The 17346-nt window shown below is 50.5% G+C and overlaps 6 protein-coding genes across 6 annotated transcripts; 4 read left to right on the forward strand and 2 right to left on the reverse strand.

Moving 5' to 3' along the window:
* Positions 1-78: 78 nt before the first annotated feature.
* Positions 79-234, reverse strand: CTRU02_205997 (uncharacterized protein; the record flags this gene model as incomplete). Its single annotated transcript, XM_036723073.1, has 1 exon — positions 79-234. One exon carries the CDS (start codon positions 232-234, stop codon positions 79-81), a length of 156 nt encoding a protein of 51 aa, XP_036585371.1.
* A 1556-nt stretch (positions 235-1790) lies between these two features.
* Positions 1791-3362, forward strand: CTRU02_205998 (enolase; the record flags this gene model as incomplete). Its single annotated transcript, XM_036723074.1, has 5 exons — positions 1791-1914; positions 1994-2247; positions 2301-2392; positions 2451-2501; positions 2567-3362. 5 exons carry the CDS (start codon positions 1791-1793, stop codon positions 3360-3362), a joined length of 1317 nt encoding a protein of 438 aa, XP_036585372.1.
* A 1716-nt stretch (positions 3363-5078) lies between these two features.
* Positions 5079-8291, forward strand: CTRU02_205999 (nonselective cation channel; the record flags this gene model as incomplete). Its single annotated transcript, XM_070204641.1, has 7 exons — positions 5079-5367; positions 5488-5830; positions 5889-6203; positions 6255-6562; positions 6630-6703; positions 6762-7606; positions 7982-8291. 7 exons carry the CDS (start codon positions 5079-5081, stop codon positions 8289-8291), a joined length of 2484 nt encoding a protein of 827 aa, XP_070061745.1.
* A 1093-nt stretch (positions 8292-9384) lies between these two features.
* Positions 9385-12044, forward strand: CTRU02_206000 (alpha-glucuronidase; the record flags this gene model as incomplete). Its single annotated transcript, XM_036723076.1, has 3 exons — positions 9385-9930; positions 9993-11110; positions 11171-12044. The coding sequence occupies 3 exons, from the start codon at positions 9385-9387 to the stop codon at positions 12042-12044; spliced, it is 2538 nt and encodes an 845-aa protein (XP_036585374.1).
* A 507-nt stretch (positions 12045-12551) lies between these two features.
* On the forward strand, positions 12552-13316 carry CTRU02_206002 (n -glutamine methyltransferase mtq2; the record flags this gene model as incomplete). Its single annotated transcript, XM_036723078.1, has 1 exon — positions 12552-13316. The coding sequence occupies one exon, from the start codon at positions 12552-12554 to the stop codon at positions 13314-13316; it is 765 nt and encodes a 254-aa protein (XP_036585375.1).
* A 426-nt stretch (positions 13317-13742) lies between these two features.
* Positions 13743-16727, reverse strand: CTRU02_206001 (uncharacterized protein; the record flags this gene model as incomplete). Its single annotated transcript, XM_070204642.1, has 6 exons — positions 13743-14041; positions 14138-14201; positions 14783-15886; positions 15934-16200; positions 16253-16383; positions 16436-16727. 6 exons carry the CDS (start codon positions 16725-16727, stop codon positions 13743-13745), a joined length of 2157 nt encoding a protein of 718 aa, XP_070061746.1.
* Positions 16728-17346: the final 619 nt, after the last annotated feature.

A 17346-nucleotide genomic window follows, 5' to 3' on the forward strand; every position in this document is an offset into this window, starting at 1 on the left:
TCGATCCCAGAATAGGAAAAAAGGGCTAGTCTCTGTCAAAGCTGCCATCACTTCGACTGGAGAGGGACCGTTCATGTGTCACTGAAGGCACATCGTGGCTGTGTTCAGCCTTGATAGCTCTGTGACGGGATCTAAATGTATTGCAAAATTGTCATTCAAATCGTTAAAGTCTGACGCATTGCAACCAAGGTGATGAAGGCAAATAATATGCAAAGACATTAGGTAGACAGACATGCCTCGACTTCGGCTCGGACCAACGGCCGGCCGAGTGTGGGCGTAGGCTCTTAGACGAGGATATAAATGACTGACGTCTATTCTCCACGCCAAGAAGCAGTACCCCGGGGCAAAAGTAGACGTCATTTCCTCTCCAGGTCCTCAAGGAGAGGTAAAGGGTACCATTTTTGCGTAGAATGACTTGCTTATACATGTCTACCCCGGCATTGCTAGACGGGGTGACGGGGTCGGGATCCATGATCGGGAAGAACCGCATTAGCACCTGACTATTCCGAGCAACATCCTCGGGATAATCCATGGCGGACAACCCGTCCCAGATGTTTTGTGGAGTAAAACAACCATTATATGATGCGAGTTGCCAATGAGGATCTCGTCGTTGGACCAGGGTGCCGGGAAAAAGACGTGTTGAAGATCGGGAGTCGGGACTTGTAGATTGTCGAAGACGCACTTTTACGCATCAGGCCCAGGCTGAGCCCACCGGAACCCGATGATGGGCGGTTGGAAAGCCGTTACACAGACGACGTTGATGCGGGCAGCCAATCAGATGATACTTCTGACATAAGATGGCCAGCTGCCAGGCACCCAATGGTAAAAGACTTTAGTAGGCTCGGGACCGAGGGCTTTCAACATGGAGACAAACGGAGGAAGCGAGTTTTTGAGTCCCGACTGGTGGCTGGGGACGAAAATAGATTAGGACCCAATAGAGAGAGACACGAGGAGAAACGTGTTTGGTCGCATTGGCAAGGCAGCTTTTTCATTGCTCGGTTTGTTGGGAGCGGTGGCCCTCACCAAAGCCGCAGTTGTCGTGGTGCATCGGTGCTAAAGGGGCTACCATGAGACGAAGCTGTTTTGTAGCATTCTTGGCCTGTTTGGAGCTTCAGGGCCAGGTACTGCTCTAACAGGGCAGATGCCCCGCCCTTCCAGAACAACGGAGCAATTGGGTGAAAGTCGAGGTACCCACCAAAAAAAAGAAGGTGCGAGCAACGGCCCTGAGCTGAGGTAGTGTACCCCAGTTAGGTAAGGTATGATACCTTTTGCAGGTACACTGACCTGGGCTCACCTCACCTCAGGTGGGGTGGATGAGGGAAAGACCCCTCCAAAAGACCTCTCCCACTTCTGTCCCTCGTCTCTGCTGTTTTAGCACAACCATCGCTCCTCCATCACTGCAGCCTTATATTCCATACAGAAGCAATTGCTGAGGAATAACAACGACTTCATCATCCAAAGACAAACAAGTAAGTTCCTTTTCTCATCACATCAACTTCTCTACTGCCAGCTACCCCGCCATACTCGAAGCTACCAGTTGTTGGCTGCGAAGCTTGCGAGGAAATCACCCCACCATGCCATCCCACCTGAGGCAATTGTTTTGTCCGGTCAAGGAGCACTGTCAAGCTTAGCAATTTCCCCGAGTCGGTCCTATCAATCCCATTTGTTGACTCACCCACTTGTCTTTTCCCTGCTCCTTGCAATATAAAGTCTTTCTCCTCCCCCCGACACCTTTTGCTAACATCTCTCCCCTCCTTCTGCTAGGAATCATCCACTACACATTGAACACCATGGCCATCACCAAGATTCACGCTCGCTACGTCTACGACTCTCGTGGCAACCCCACTGTCGAGGTCGACGTTGTCACCGAGACTGGCCTTCACCGTGCCATCGTCCCCTCCGGTGCCTCCACTGGTGCGTCGTCGTCATCCTCCTAAACATACATATACCCCAACGAATGGAAATAGCAAGAGGCTAATATTGCTTTGAACAGGTCAGCACGAGGCTTGCGAGCTCCGCGATGGTGACAAGACTAAGTGGGGTGGCAAGGGCGTTACTAAGGCCGTTGACAACGTCAACAGCGTCATTGCCCCGGCTCTGATCAAGGAGAACCTTGATGTCAAGGACCAGACCAAGGTCGACAAGTTTCTGATCGACCTCGATGGTACCCCCAACAAGACCAAGCTCGGCGCTAATGCTATCCTGGGTGTCTCCCTGGCCGTTGCCAAGGCTGGCGCTGCTGAGAAGGTTGGTCTTATTGTAACACGATGCTTGCTTCTTCAAATACTAACTGCTTCAAGGGTGTCCCTCTGTACGCCCACGTCTCTGACCTGGCTGGTACCAAGAAGCCTTTCGTCCTTCCTGTTCCCTTCATGAACGTCCTGAACGGAGGGTAAGTATAGCTTTGATGTTGCTACGTTGTCACGTTTAGTGCTGACTTTTCCTCTTAGTTCCCACGCTGGTGGCCGTCTTGCCTTCCAGGAGTTCATGATCGTCCCTTCGTAAGTTGCCTATAACTTATTAAAACCGACAAATTACCAGATTATAACTAACATTCGTTGTTCAGTGACGCCCCCTCCTTCTCTGAGGCCATGCGCCAGGGTGCCGAGGTCTACCAGGCCCTTAAGGGTCTGGCCAAGAAGAAGTACGGTCAGTCTGCTGGCAACGTCGGTGACGAGGGTGGTGTTGCCCCTGATATCCAGACCGCTCAGGAGGCTCTTGACCTCATCACCGAGGCCATCGAGCAGGCTGGCTACACTGGCAAGATGAACATTGCCATGGACGTTGCCTCCTCCGAGTTCTACAAGGAGGACGCCAAGAAGTACGACCTGGACTTCAAGAACCCCGACAGCGACCCCACCAAGTGGATCACTTACGAGGAGCTCGCCGCCCAGTACTCTGATCTCTGCAAGAAGTACCCCATTGTCAGCATTGAGGACCCCTTCGCCGAGGACGACTGGGAGGCCTGGAGCTACTTCTACAAGACCCAGGACATCCAGATTGTCGGTGACGACCTGACAGTCACCAACCCCACTCGCATCAAGAAGGCCATTGAACTGAAGTCCGCCAACGCTCTGCTCCTCAAGGTTAACCAGATCGGTACCTTGACCGAGTCTATCCAGGCCGCCAAGGATTCCTACGCTGATGGCTGGGGCGTCATGGTCTCCCACCGTTCTGGTGAGACTGAGGACGTTACCATCTCGGACATCGTTGTTGGTATCCGTGCTGGCCAGATCAAGACCGGTGCCCCTGCCCGTTCTGAGCGTCTGGCCAAGCTCAACCAGATCCTCCGCATTGAGGAGGAGCTTGGCAGCAACGCCGTTTACGCCGGTGCCAACTTCCGCAAGGCTGTTCAGCTGTAAGCTGATTTAGCTAATCATGACACAAAAACAAATACCGGGCCTAATTCCATTTATGTCTGAGGGCCAAGGTAAAATTGATGAGACACGCCAGGCGTAGAGAAAACACGCAGCGGATGGATGGGAGCAGCGATTATGAAACTCGTAGCTTACCGTACTTACCTATCTCGAATGAAAAACCATACAATACTCCCATTCTAAGATTGTAACAATCCGTGACGAATTGCACAGTTGAAAAAGAGGTAAAATTCACTAGCTATGCCAAACAACCTTTCATGTGCAATACTCTCACATCAAAAATATCCTTCCCTACAAATACTCATAGGAAGTGGTGCACGTGAAGCCAAAGGTGCCCACCAGTCGCTCACCATAGGATATAGAACTGCGTAAACAGTCGATGTCTTGGGTAGCTATGCACCCAATCCAGATCATCCTTAATCGGATAAAACAGCTCAGCGGTGGAGCCTGCAGAACAGACAGGATGGAGCACGCACAGGGCAGCCGCCAGCTCAGCTTGTGGCTAAGAAAAAGAAAATTGGATCTAACCAGTGTAATGCAAGGTGTGCCATGCCTTAATTGAATGACGGTTGCATAGTGTAGCCTCGACTTGCCTGGATAAGAAGTTGGCAATGCAATACATGGGAGGAATTGGCGCACAGGCCCCAAGTTTCTGGCAGAGCCCTGGTGCCAAAGCCTACTTTTTTAGGAACGTGCCATACATACATACCGCAGTAAAGAAAGCCCTTGGCAAGAGCGTAACACCATTCTGCTGGGCCACTGCCGTAGCGACAGGACAAGACAGTCCGGACTTGACAGGGGTTCGCTCGACCTGGCGTGGGCGGCTTTGTCGTCATTCATTCATGAAACTCCAGACCAGACGACAGAGGCTCGTAAGAAAGTCCGCAACGCTGGCCAACCAAAGTCATCAGGTTTGTCCTAAATTTTTGAGTCAGTGCCCGATTTCTCCCCCATTTCGCTTTCTTCTCATTCTGGTTTTGCTGAGTGGAAACAATCTGCATAGCATACACTTACTGAATACTTCACAGCTCTGTCAATTTCATTATTTGGTTTATTCTTATTTACCTCACCTAAGTCTGCCCTACCTGTCCTTTTCTCGTTCGCCTTATACCAAGGCGCCTGACGGGCAATTCTCTAGCTCCTGATCGCCTGGCTGGGCTCAAGTTTTGCCTCAGAACAATAACGCCGAGGGGCTGCTAGCGTCCCCTACGAGGTCGTGGAGACGAGAGCCCCTGTCTTGCCGGAGCGTATCCACGTCCCCGACGCGATATATTAACATTGTTCTCAGCTACTTAGCAATATTGCTCGAGCTGTCTCCTTGTTGCAAAGGCTCAGCTTCTCACTTGGTTGATCCCACCTTACTGTACATTCGGCAAAGGGCCACCTTCTGTTCCACTAAGCTAACTCTGAACGACACTGTCCGGATTGAGGCTGGCCCGCGTGGGGGCTTTTGTCTGTTGTTACTCTCCACGTTGGGTTTGGTGCATGTGTCTGATTTAATTTCTTATCAACATCGCTCGTCACCATTTGCCAACCCTCTCTCGCTTTTACCATTACGTACGGCGTAGCTCAGCTTGCTCGCTTACCACGCTAGCTGCTAGCAAACCGTCAACCTGGTCAAGCGCGTTGCATGCTGCATCACTTTGCTTCGCTGACCCTAGCACCACCACTGACGGCAAAAAATAATAGCAAGTACCTATTATGTCTGACCGCAGTCGCCGGGCGCGTCTTCAGCTTCCGGAACAACGCCCGCTGCTCCAACGGAACCGCCCGAGTCACACCTCCGAAATCCAAGTGCCGCTGTATGGGTGCATGACAAACCCTCACAGCCATCTACCGGTATATACAAATATACACCGCATCAGACGAGACATTACATCCATTGTCGAGGATTACCTCAGTTTGGAGCAACTTCGCGATGTCAGAATCAATATCGCCGTCGTCCGTCCACTGGTAGACAAGCTCTACGAGCTTGATGACATTTCCATAGGTGAGTTCAGCCTCACCGCTGTTTGGTCCACAACTTACTTCAATCACTTCATGACCCTGCACTACAAACCAGAAAGCTTCTGCTGTTTAACTTCTTTGAACTAATATGTTTTGATCCAAGTCTATTGTTTGCTTGTCAATCGCGCTCAGTTTCTCCATGAGCAGTCTCACCTTAACAGCCGGCAAAATGTTAATTTTAGCCGTGCAACGCTGTGCGAGCTTGTTGCGACACGTATCTTGAGGCGTTTCAGTGAGGATAGTGAAGGACCTGAAGGCGCAGGCCTGGTCCTGTTGTCACATATCTTGGTTGCTGGTTTTGAACCTTTTCAGATGGCTCCTGCTGGTATTCGCGAAGCAGCATCAACCGAGTCTTACCGTACCTACAATCGCATGCTTCCCTCTCTTGAGATTGCTATCTTAACTGAGAGTAAACATTTCCTTAGCGCAACTCCGTGTCAGAAAGTGTACGTACTGCCTCGCTATGCATCTTGTTTGGAACGGATCTCTAATCAATTTACTCAGCGTGGACGCTATTTACGAAGGCCGAATTGTCTACACACCCTCCAGCTTCATGGACATCATTCCAGATCATTATAAGCTAAAACCCATCTCCTTGTACAACCCCAGAGAAGGTCCGTTGTTGGACCAGTATCGGCTCCTGGTACCGCGTACGAGGAATATTCTTGAAGTCCTACAATTCCTGATCCTTCTTGCCTTATATCTCTTCGTCATGGCTGAGCGGAATCCGGAAAATTTTACCCTCTTGGAGGGCTGTTTCGCTGTTTATGCATTTGGCTGGTCTCTCGACCAGTTTGCAACAATATTGGAGCACGGATGGTATGGACAAAAGCTACACTGTCATTGTTGGCGATACTGACGACTTGGCAGGCATGTCTATACACAAAACTTGTGGTCCTTCCTTGATGTGGGTTTCATCGGCCTCTACGTCATCTATGCGGTTCTTCGCATTCATGGTGCCCGCGTTGGTGAGCTCGTGCCCAAGCAACAGGCTTTGGATGTACTGGCTATGGGAGCTCCAGTGCTTGTTCCAAGACTTGCTTTCAATCTACTCTCAGACAACCTCGTATTTCTTTCACTGCGTTCCATGATGTCAGATTTTGTTCTTCTGACATTTTTGTCGGCTTGGTGTTTTGGTGGCTTCCTTTTATCTCTTCTCTGGCTGGGCGAGGGCACACCTGGAGAGGGTGAACACGCTCCTGTGTAAGTCGACGCCCACTGTCAGCAGCTTTGATGTATTAACAAACCGGTGCAGCTTAATTGGCAAATGGATGTTGTGGATTTGGTTCGGTCTTGATGGGACAGGTATTTCGCGATCAGTAAGCCCTCCAGCCGGCCTAAAAAACGAATCTAGACTAATGGATAAAATCCGTTTAGGCCGACTTCCATCCATTATTGGGCCCCGTTCTGATGGTCGCATTTGCTTTCTTGGGAAACACATTGTTCCTGACCATTCTGGTGTCAATGCTCTCCAACACTTTCAGTACAATCGTCAAAAACGCAACTGCAGAAATCCAGTTTCGTAAGGCAGTGTTGACCCTAGAGGGAGTGAAAGGCGACGCCATTTTTGCCTATCAGCCTCCTTTCAACATCTTAGCCGTTTTTGTGCTCCTTCCACTCAAGTTTGTTGTCAGCCCGAGATGGTTTCATAAGATACACGTGGCGAGCGTTCGACTGGTTAATCTTCCACTTCTACTTATCATCGCTGTTGCAGAACGCAGAATTCTTTGGCCTCCTCCACAGCCAGAGAAGCCAAGGAGTAGTGGGGCTTTGACCCTTTATCCCCGGGTAAAGCAGTGGTTCTGGGAAAAGTGGCGCATAACAGCTCATCGCGACATAAGAGCCGTGTTTGACCTGCCGCCCCCTGAGTCGGTGGAAGAAGAGATTGCGGTGGACGACGATTTTACCCACCACATGATCCGACGACAGTTCACCAGGACGATCACTGACGACACAATGCGGAAAAAGTCGCCTCTTAGAAGAGATTCGATGTTTCCCGGCGTTTCGTCGAAGCTGCGTGGATCATTTACTGGTAGTGAGGACATGCATGATGTTAACAGCAGACTGGAGACACTCGAGCAAACAATGCAGAGGATCGAGAGTCTATTAACACGGATGGCAGGCTCAGATGACTACTCGGAAAAGAATTTTGGCACTGGGGAAAGTAGCACTCTTCGCGACATGGACGTCCCGTTGACTCAATCACCAGGTAGCGAGGGCTGAAGAGGGAGCACTCAGACCGTCTAGTTTAGTAACGTTCGTTATCAAGGGGTCGGCAAGATTTGGGGTGCCAAACAGTTTATTTTCACACATTGTGACGTCTTCGGTACGAAAGGGAGATTGATCCATCGCAATGTTGACAGTACTACCTCTGGGTTTCATTTTAGTCAACTGTAGACCTTACATGTAGAAAAAGGGAAGCCGGCCGCATCACTGCGGAAGGCAGGTCCCAAGGCCGCTCCTTCTACTTCTTGCGCTCACCAGTTCGCATTGCTAGACTGGGCCACATCAACCTCCACTCTCAGCTTATCTTAGTTCAATACCATATTCAAGAAATTGTGTCTGAGATTCGAAACACCAGGTAACTACGGTACCAGGAACAAAACAATGTGCGAGGTTTTCATTTACAGACACACCAAGTGCAAGTGCCTCTGGGGAGAGATCGCCCTCTCTTGCGGTCCTGGCATGGGCTACAGCACCTGTGGTCAGATTGGCAGTGGCATTGCCAAGAAGCCTTTGAAAATGCAGTTGACCAACCTACGACCTTGTCCACAACACGACTTGTACGGCCTCTACGACCACAACCGAGTTCGCGTGATCAAAAAGATAGCAAATGGGATCAAAGTCGGCACGGGACCCAACAAGCAAGACGCAGGGGTCGAATGCGAATGCTGCACAGTCATGTGAGAGCTAGGGATAAGCGTTTGGCGGCAGGGCGACACAGTAAGACAAGAGAGCAACGTAGAACAACGGTGTTAGAAGCTGATAACTAATCGAGCAGGGTTAAGGCACGATGACGATTCAACCGGCTTATAGAACGGGGTGTTCATATTATCCGGATTGGCGATGGGGAGCAAAACCCCGATCTAGTTTGTCGGGTGAGTTAAACCGAGAGCGCCGAGGTCGGTGGCCCGACAGGCATGGCCCTGTACAAGATCTTACTGAGGCATGATTTGAGTCATGAAATTAGTATTTTCACCAGGAAAATTGAAGATCCAGCTGGTGATCTACAGCTCAAAGCCCTGAAGCCATATTGACGCGAACAGTGGGCCGAGCCAGTGTATTGAAATCCGTAATACCCGACACGATGCCTCGAGTTCGTTCTCCCCCACCGTTCCCCTGATTGACCCCGCACGGCAGAGAGGGCGGTGCGGGGTACTCCAGATATTGTTTAGTCTCCCTTGCTCCTAATTTTCCTCTTCCGTCGGTACGATCGCTCTTTGTACCACCAGGACTACAGCTTCCAATTGCCACAGATCCCTAACCACCGTCATTCGGTCCAGTTCATTGGGTTTACACCAACCCTGAACCGTGGTATTCTGAATCAATGCGACCAGGAACTGCCTGGTTCTAGTTCACATCCCGATTCTGGTCGACTTTCTTTTTATGCTCATTTCCTCTTACCTCTTAAGATGTTAGTGCCAAATTCTCCGCACGTCACACTTTAGACTCGAAATCAAGGGTCACACTGCCGCTGGGTCCATCTAGACTTATTTCGACTAAAGCCTGGACATGCTTCGATTCTATCCACTCCGAGCCAAGAGTCAATATGTCGGCGGCTTTTAGCCTGAATGCGATATTGCCATTGCCGATGGATGCCCCGTCCGTGGCCCGCTCAAGCTGTATTGCAGAAGGTGTTTCTTGGTTGGTTGAAGATCTGAATGGCTCTCCACATCGTGGTGAGAGCTTTTCCTCTTATAAGCAATAGCACCCCAATATACCATGTAGAAATGTATACAGCAGGCGCTTCTCCAACTGGTCACTCTCAGAAGCATAAACTATGCGGAAGATTCTTTTGTTTGCGTCTCTGGTCAGCCTCGCTGCTGCCGAGGATGGTCTCGATGGCTGGCTGCGCTACGCTAGACTGCCAGATTGCAAGACTGCTGGCGTCGTAGACAACCTTCCCTCTGTCACCATCGGGCTCAACGCCACAGAAAACGGACCAATCTCGTCCGCTCTATCCGAGTTGCAGAAAGGCTACAAGGGCATCTTCGGCAAGGATATTACCGTCGGGAAGGACGCTTGTGCTGGCTCTTCCATCGTTGTCGCCACCCTTGACGACTACGTCGCAACTTGCGGTGACAATTCTGTCGAGGCTGATCTCATCGAAGATGGCTTCTGGCTAAGTGCCAAGGGCGACTCGGTCAAAATTCTGGGTCAGAACGAGAGGGGTGCTCTCTATGGCGCTTTTGAATACCTGAGTTTGTTGGCACAGGGTAACTTCAGTGATGTTGCGTATGCTACCAACCCGTCTGCGAAAATCCGTTGGGCCAACCAATGGGACAACATGGACGGTACCGGGACTCATGGTAGCATCGAGCGCGGTGTAAGTCCCTTGGTCCCCTTAAGAATCGTTGCCACGTTTTTACACATCACTGACCTATACAGTATGGAGGAGTTTCCATTTTCTTTGAGAACCTCAAGGTTGTCAGCGATATGACCCGCGTCTCCCAATACGGCCGCCTGCTAGCTTCGATTAGAATCAACGGAATCATCATCAACAATGTTAATGCCAACCCTATTCTCCTTTCGCCAGAGAATATGGACGGGTTAAAGAGAATTGCCGATGCCTTCAGACCTTGGGGTGTTCAGGTCGGCATCTCTCTGAACTTTGCCTCGCCCCAAACTCTCGGCGGTCTCTCAACATTTGATCCCCTTGACGAGACCGTCATTGCCTGGTGGGGTAATATCACTGAGCAGCTTTACTCTCGCATTCCAGACCTGTGTGGGTACCTCGTCAAGGCCAACTCTGAAGGCCAGCCTGGCCCGATTACCTACAACAGAACGCTTGCAGATGGCGCAAACCTTTTCGCCAAGGAGTTGAAGAATCACGGCTTCCAAAAAGGCATCGTAATGTTCCGGGCCTTTGTCTATGACAAGTTGGACTGGACTGATTGGCATGCTGACCGCGCAAACGCCGCCGTTGAGTTCTTCAAGGAACTGGACGGGAAGTTTGATGACAACGTTGTGGTCCAGATCAAATATGGCCCAATCGATTTCCAGGTCCGCGAGCCCGTGTCACCTCTCTTCGCCAACCTTGAGCACACAAACATGGCCATCGAACTGCAAATCTCCCAGGAGTACCTTGGTCAACAAGACCATCTAGTCTACCTCCCTCCTTTGTGGAAGACTATTCTGGACTTTGACTTGCGCATTGGTGGCCAGCCATCCGTCGTTCGCGATATTCTTTCGGGCAAGCGTTTCAACAAGACACTCACTGGATATGCTGGTGTTGTAAACGTCGGCGCCAACACCACCTGGCTCGGCAGCCATCTGGCTATGTCTAACCTTTATGCCTACGGCAAGATGGCCTGGAACCCGACTGACGATGTCGTCACTATTGTCCAGGACTGGGCCCGTCTGACTTTTGGCACCAACCGCGCCGTCATCGACACTATCACTAAGATGTCCATGGAAAGCTGGCCTGCCTATGAGGGCTACAGCGGTAATCTTGGCATTCAAACACTAACGGACATCTTGTACGCTCATTACGGACCATCGCCGAGGTAAGTTTTTTTGCGCTAGCATCCTTCCCAACCAGTTTTTCTTCGATTAACTGTCTATAGATCGCAGGATAACAACGGCTGGGGACAGTGGACAAGGGCGGACGGGGTTAGTATCGGTATGGATAGGACAGTGAAGAACGGCACTGGTAACGCCGGCCAGTATCCGCCTGAAGTGGCAGAGATATATGAGAACATTGAGTCCACACCGGATGATCTGTTGCTTTGGTTCCACCACGTCCCATACACCCACGTGTTGAAGAGCGGAAAGACCGTCATTCAGCACTTCTACGACGCGCACTATGAGGGTGCGGCCACGGCCCAGACCTTTGTGCCGTTGTGGGAGTCGCTCAAAGACCACATCGATGAGGAGCGTTACGAGCACGTCCTCTTCAAACTCAAATACCAGGCTGGTCACTCTATCGTCTGGCGCGATGCCGTCAACAACTTCTACTGGAACATGTCCGGTATTGCTGACAGTGCTGGTCGTGTGGGCAACTACAAGTACCGAATTGAGGCGGAGAACATGACCCTGGATGGGTACAAGGTTGTGGACGTTGATCCGTTTGAAACAGCGTCTGGCTACAAGGCCATTGTCACCAGCTCCAACACGACCGCAGGAACAGCAACCACCACCATAAATTTCGATTCAGGCACTTACACTGTGGCTGTCAATTACTTTGACGTTATCAGAGGAAAGTGTTCATATGTGCTGTCCATCAACGATCAGGTGATTGGCCAATGGAGGGGTAACAGCGAAGAAAGGCTAGGCCACTGGCCGTCTGAATTCCTGGATGGACACTCGGCCATACGCATTAACTTCCCAGGCATCAAGATTCAGAAGGGCGATACTCTGAAAATTGTTGGAACTCCTGACGGCCCGGAAGTGGCTCCTCTAGATTACATTAGCTTCCTACCTGAGGGCATCGTCGATTAGAAGTAGCACTACCTCTTTGTTAGGTTGTGTTCTTTCAATAAGTATATGCTGATGTTGTAAATACGAAACATTATATGACGAAAACATATTGAAATTTGTTTCTGTGCGGATGTTGTTCATATCTAATTGTTGAGACACACTTCTGCCTCTAGCTGTTGAGCCGTGACCCCACATTTCCTTTGAATGTGGGATTTTGACTCGACGGTGATTTTTCAACTGCCCACGGCCAGCACCATTCTTTTACTTTCTGGGCATTCAAACGAAAAGTAGTTTTATAAGAACAATAGTAACCTGCATTGAGGAAGGTTTTTTTTTTTTTTTTTTTTTTTTTTTAAAGAGTCTCACCTATTGTGAAATTTTATATACGGTACAACTAGTGGGTGTCTTCTCTTCCTTCGCAAAATCCCGGCGTCGGCTGTGTCCTCGACAGCGAATTTCTGTCAGATTCGCCAGTTCCTCTTATATCAGACGCACGCAACTGACGTGACTGTCAGACAACATACGACCATGCTGCCTACACCAGACACATCTCATGTTCCCTTCGAGAGGGTCTACGAGCCGGCCGAGGATTCGTACCTCTTGCTCGACACACTCTCAGCCCCCTCAGAAACTGCCTTCCTGACATCTCGCTTTGGCGGACAAAACGCTCCTGCCCCCTTGGTGGTCGAAGTCGGCACCGGTTCTGGCGTAGTCGTGGGGTTTATCGCCGCTCAAACGGAGAAACTGTTTGGCACCCGGAATGTCCTCACTGCGGGCGTGGACCTAAACGTCTTTGCATGCCGCGCAACAAATGGCACGGTCAAGTGCGCCCAAGATGAGAATCGGAATACCAGCTCCAATGCCTGGCTCGGCGCGATGATGGGTGACTTGACATCTCCCTGGCGTGACGGGGTTGTAGATATCCTCGTCTTTAACCCGCCATACGTACCCTCACCTGAGCTTCCAGACCAGTCGTCTGAAACTTTAATGATTGGTGAGAGGAAGACAACATTCGATGAGGACTCATACCTACTGTCGTTATCTTATGCGGGTGGAAAGGATGGGATGGAGACAACTGACCGGTTGATCGAGGCGTTGCCCGCCATTCTTTCTACGAAAGGTTGTGCTTACATCCTGCTCTGTGCACAGAACAAACCACAGGAGGTGAAGAGCCGCATTGAAGGGTTTGGTAGTAGTTGGAAGGCCGTCACGGTTGGCGAGAGTGGAAAACAGGCAGGATGGGAGAAGTTGCAGATCATTAGGGTATGGAAGGAAGAGCAAACGTTGCCCTGATGCGGAAATACATGTGCTTTGTTTTGGTCTTTACTTTCTGAGCAGTATCTGGTCATATTTGCCGAAGACCTCGGGAGACCTGGCTATAGTAACGATAATGCTGCCGTCGCTGGCAGTGGATATTTGCATTGGAACTGAAGTCTTGATTTCCCAACCTTCCCCCAACGCCTAAATAGCATCCGGTTCGTCTTGATGCATAAGGTACTTTTATGCTCTGGGCCAAGCTGAGAAGTAATCGCGGATTTTCGTATCTGGGGGGGGCTGCAGAATTACCCCCCTCCAAGCCCAGCCCAAGTATCTGCATTCACTTCCCCGATCAATAACACAACAAACTTTCGCGGACCTCCATTCTTAGCGCCCGTAACTTGGTGTGCATGCGTGCCCGTCTGCTGATCTAGAAGGCATATTCTTCCTCCCAGACTCCGTCTAACCCCGACCGCGACCACGTCCCCGGCCACGGCCGCGTCCTCTCGGGCCACCCCTGCCTCCGCGGCCGCCACGCTCAGCCTCCTTTCGCGCCTTGTTCTTGGGTTTCGGCGCGTCGTCGATAAGGAGCGTGTCTAGCGGCAGGGAGTCTGGTAGGATAAAGTATCGGATCGTAGAGCCGCGAATGTTCATGGTGTCAAGGGACACAGCATCCTGGCCCTTTGGCGTCATCTTGACGGTGCGCAGCGCCGTGTTCATCTGCGGCGAGACGGAGGTGATGGTACCGTGGACAATGGTGCCTGTAGGCAAGAACGCGTCAGCCCAAGTTGTTCGGAAAACACGATTCGCCCAGCGTTTCATACTGTATGAAAGGGGATTCTAGGGCAAGTACTGACCATTTTTGAGCTCAATTGTCACCGTCTCGTTGGCACACTTCATCAAAAACCTGGTGGTGGAAATCTAGGTTAGCTATTTCGGGTGTATTCACGGCGGTCTTTGCAAATGGATGCTCAGCACACAGACCGAGGAAAGAATGTGAGGCTGAAGAAACTTACCTGACGAGCTTCATCTTGGCGGCTTTCGTGTGTTGCGAGCGTGCTGTAGTAGAATGGCTGACTACGAGGTTGTCGCGACTTGTTGGTGGACCTGGTTGGCAGTCCAGAGCCTCAGATGCAGAAGGCTGAAGCTTCGGAAAAGTTCCTATCCCGTATCTAGGAAGTGGGGCTACAGCGCAGGCTGTGGTGGCTGATGAAATCAGCGACACCTCGAGTTGACTGCCACGTGACCCCACATGGCTCCCCTGAAGAGACACAAACTTGAAGAGGCTTGTTGTATTGCAATTACGACTAACGGTGTTTAGGGGGGGAAACATGTTCCAGGAAAGAAAAATTAGCGCAGAATTCTGGCTGCCTGTTACAATTAATTGCTGCACCCTTATCAGGGTACTACTATTGACTAATTTTCAACTTGAACCGTTCAATTACAGGACCCCAGCTTGGAAGCTCCCATGCATGCCTAGCCTCTTGGACCTGAGAACTTACTATGTGAACATATAGACTCTTCAAGGAGTTCACGTCTACTTCGACTCCGTCCTCTCCGACAATGCGAACCTGAAGAAACGCCTGCAGGAATGGTTTCACATGATCCAGACCGAGCCCCTTGATTCTTCCCGCAGACACCATTCGCATCAAAGCTGATGTTAACGGAACTGTTCCAGACATGTGGTGGCCAGTGCCCATGTTTTTCATGGCAAAGACGTTCATCGATCCAACTAAACTCGGAGCTACTAACCATAGCCCTATGTCCCGAGGAACCTGGCCAAGGAAGAAGTGAATTGCAAACGAACCATTCAGCGCCCCGTTTGACACGTGCACGTTGGCGATCCATTCAGTGTACAAGTTGCCTTCGTTGATCGACTTTGTAACAACGTCGGGCCCCTCTAAAAAATCCGTCACAGCTTCATCTAATACAATGCCTTTGCGAATTTGTGAAATGGCCTCGCCCCCCCTTCTTGGCAAGATTCTTCTACGCTTCTGGCTTAGACTCGATGGACTGGATGATCCATATAGCCGATTGATCGTCTCAATGAGCCGGGCGCGATCTTCAGAACTCCACTTCTCCTGAACAGGAGTCGTCTCTGCATACGAATATCCGAAGGGTAATGTGTCCCTTGCCATTGCCGAATTCCAAAAACCGCCGCTGGCATTTGCGTAGAAGGGCTTCAGGTCTGTTGTGATATTCTGAATTTCCCCTGGTGGCATGGTGAATGAATGCTCCATTCCGACCTGAGGCGTTACCCATGATGTCGGGTTCAGAGCTTGCCACATCATGACAACCCTGTCTATCATGGTATGATGAAGGAAGAAAATTGGATCAAAGGCCGAGTACTGGATGTAGAACATATGGCCACGGTTTCCAACCAACACATGCATCGCATCATGAAGTGCCTCAACAGAGTCGAACTGAGACTGGTTGGTGGCGGTGCTCCAGTACTTGTTGCTGAAGGGTCCGTAATCCTTGTAGTTAGACAAAAGAATATATAGTCTCTCCTGCAGGGCCGGTCTAGCATGGTCGATGGCGTGCGCTATGCTGCGGTTGTCCATTGTTTCGAAGGGCGCTCGCTTGGTCTCTGTCCAGGTTGGAAACTGCTACTTTTAGTGCTTGGAGATTTCGGCGATGAAGTGTAGCTTACATCTCCTTCAGAAAACACCTCGGGATCTAGTGGACGAAATTTATAGCTGTGAAGGGGATTCGCGATGAACTGCCATCCATTGGGGCCGTAAACTTGGATACCAGGTGCTTCGAATTCGGGCATGAATGTGCTCTCCCCGGGCGGTGGTGTCATAGCCCAGTCCCAATATGGAATCCGGAATTCGGTGGCAGCGGCACGATAAACTGCTCGTTCAATGGGATCCGTAAACCAACTTGCAATCATTTGGATAAGACGAAAGATAACTTGCTGCCGCGGTGTCAGTAGATTGTATCGAGGCACTGGAAGAGAGTCATCTAACCTCATAAAGAGAAAGATAAATGCGGTGCCATGGCGGAAACAGGATAGACATGTGGGTGCAGTAACCTCGGTCATTAACCCCTGGGGCGCCTGAGACGCCATTCCACGGGGTGAAAGGAACGCCATGAATACCTTCCTAATGTTAGGAGTCTAATAGCCAACGTTTAGTTCTTCAAATACTTGCCTGCGATCTGATACCAAGAAAGCTGATCATTCTGGTCCGTGTATTGCAACATGCTCATGGAAAGTAGGAAAAGATTCCACTTGTAGGGGTTTTGCTTCATCTCTCTAATCTCCGGTCGAGCCGGAACAGTTCCGTTGATCGAGGGCAGTCTGCTGACAATTATGGGTTGCTGCGTTTGACGTTTGACCAAGTTTCCAGCATCGAAGCCATAATTGTAGGTTGAAGAGTAGGGGGCGGCCGCTGTAATGGTCGCGAGGATGATTGACATCCAGATGGCGACCTTGGACGCCATTTTCATGTGCTAACGGTCACACCTGGAGACTTGAGCGAGATTTGTGGCAGCCTGAGATTGGGCTGAACTGATACTTCGGATTGGAGATAATGAAAGGCATTACCCAATGGATAGATGGAGTTCTAATCGACCAAGCCGAAGAAAGACGGTTTTACAATGCCCGTTGACAGGAACCGATGGAGCGGATTTGGACCAGAAGCTCCTGGCTCGGGAGGCACTTGGACATTGTTTCCTCCGCCGCTCGTTCTTACGCCAATGTCGGAAGGTAGGAGGACCTCAATGAGACTACAGCGGATGGTCAGGCACAACTACGCTTGGGGTTAGACAGATATCACCGTAGCCGAGACGTGATTTGACTTGGAACAAACAGAATGCATGCGGTAATCTGCATTTCCCGCCACGAGTTTACTGTGTTACACCAATTGTCCTTCACAGTATCCTCCTTCCAAGAGACTTGCCTACAATTCACTTCAGGATACCCAACGAAACAAAATATCTCGGCTCACCCAACAGGAGAATCATCTATGGCATCATCTCAAGTTAAGTTTAGCAGATGGTCAGTACCGACATGGCTTCTTCTGCCGCACAAAACTGGCCATTTCAATCAATCAATCACTCT

The sequence above is a fragment of the Colletotrichum truncatum genome (assembly GCF_014235925.2).
Source record: "Colletotrichum truncatum strain CMES1059 chromosome Unknown Contig_0003, whole genome shotgun sequence".
Taxonomy (NCBI): domain Eukaryota; kingdom Fungi; phylum Ascomycota; class Sordariomycetes; order Glomerellales; family Glomerellaceae; genus Colletotrichum; species Colletotrichum truncatum.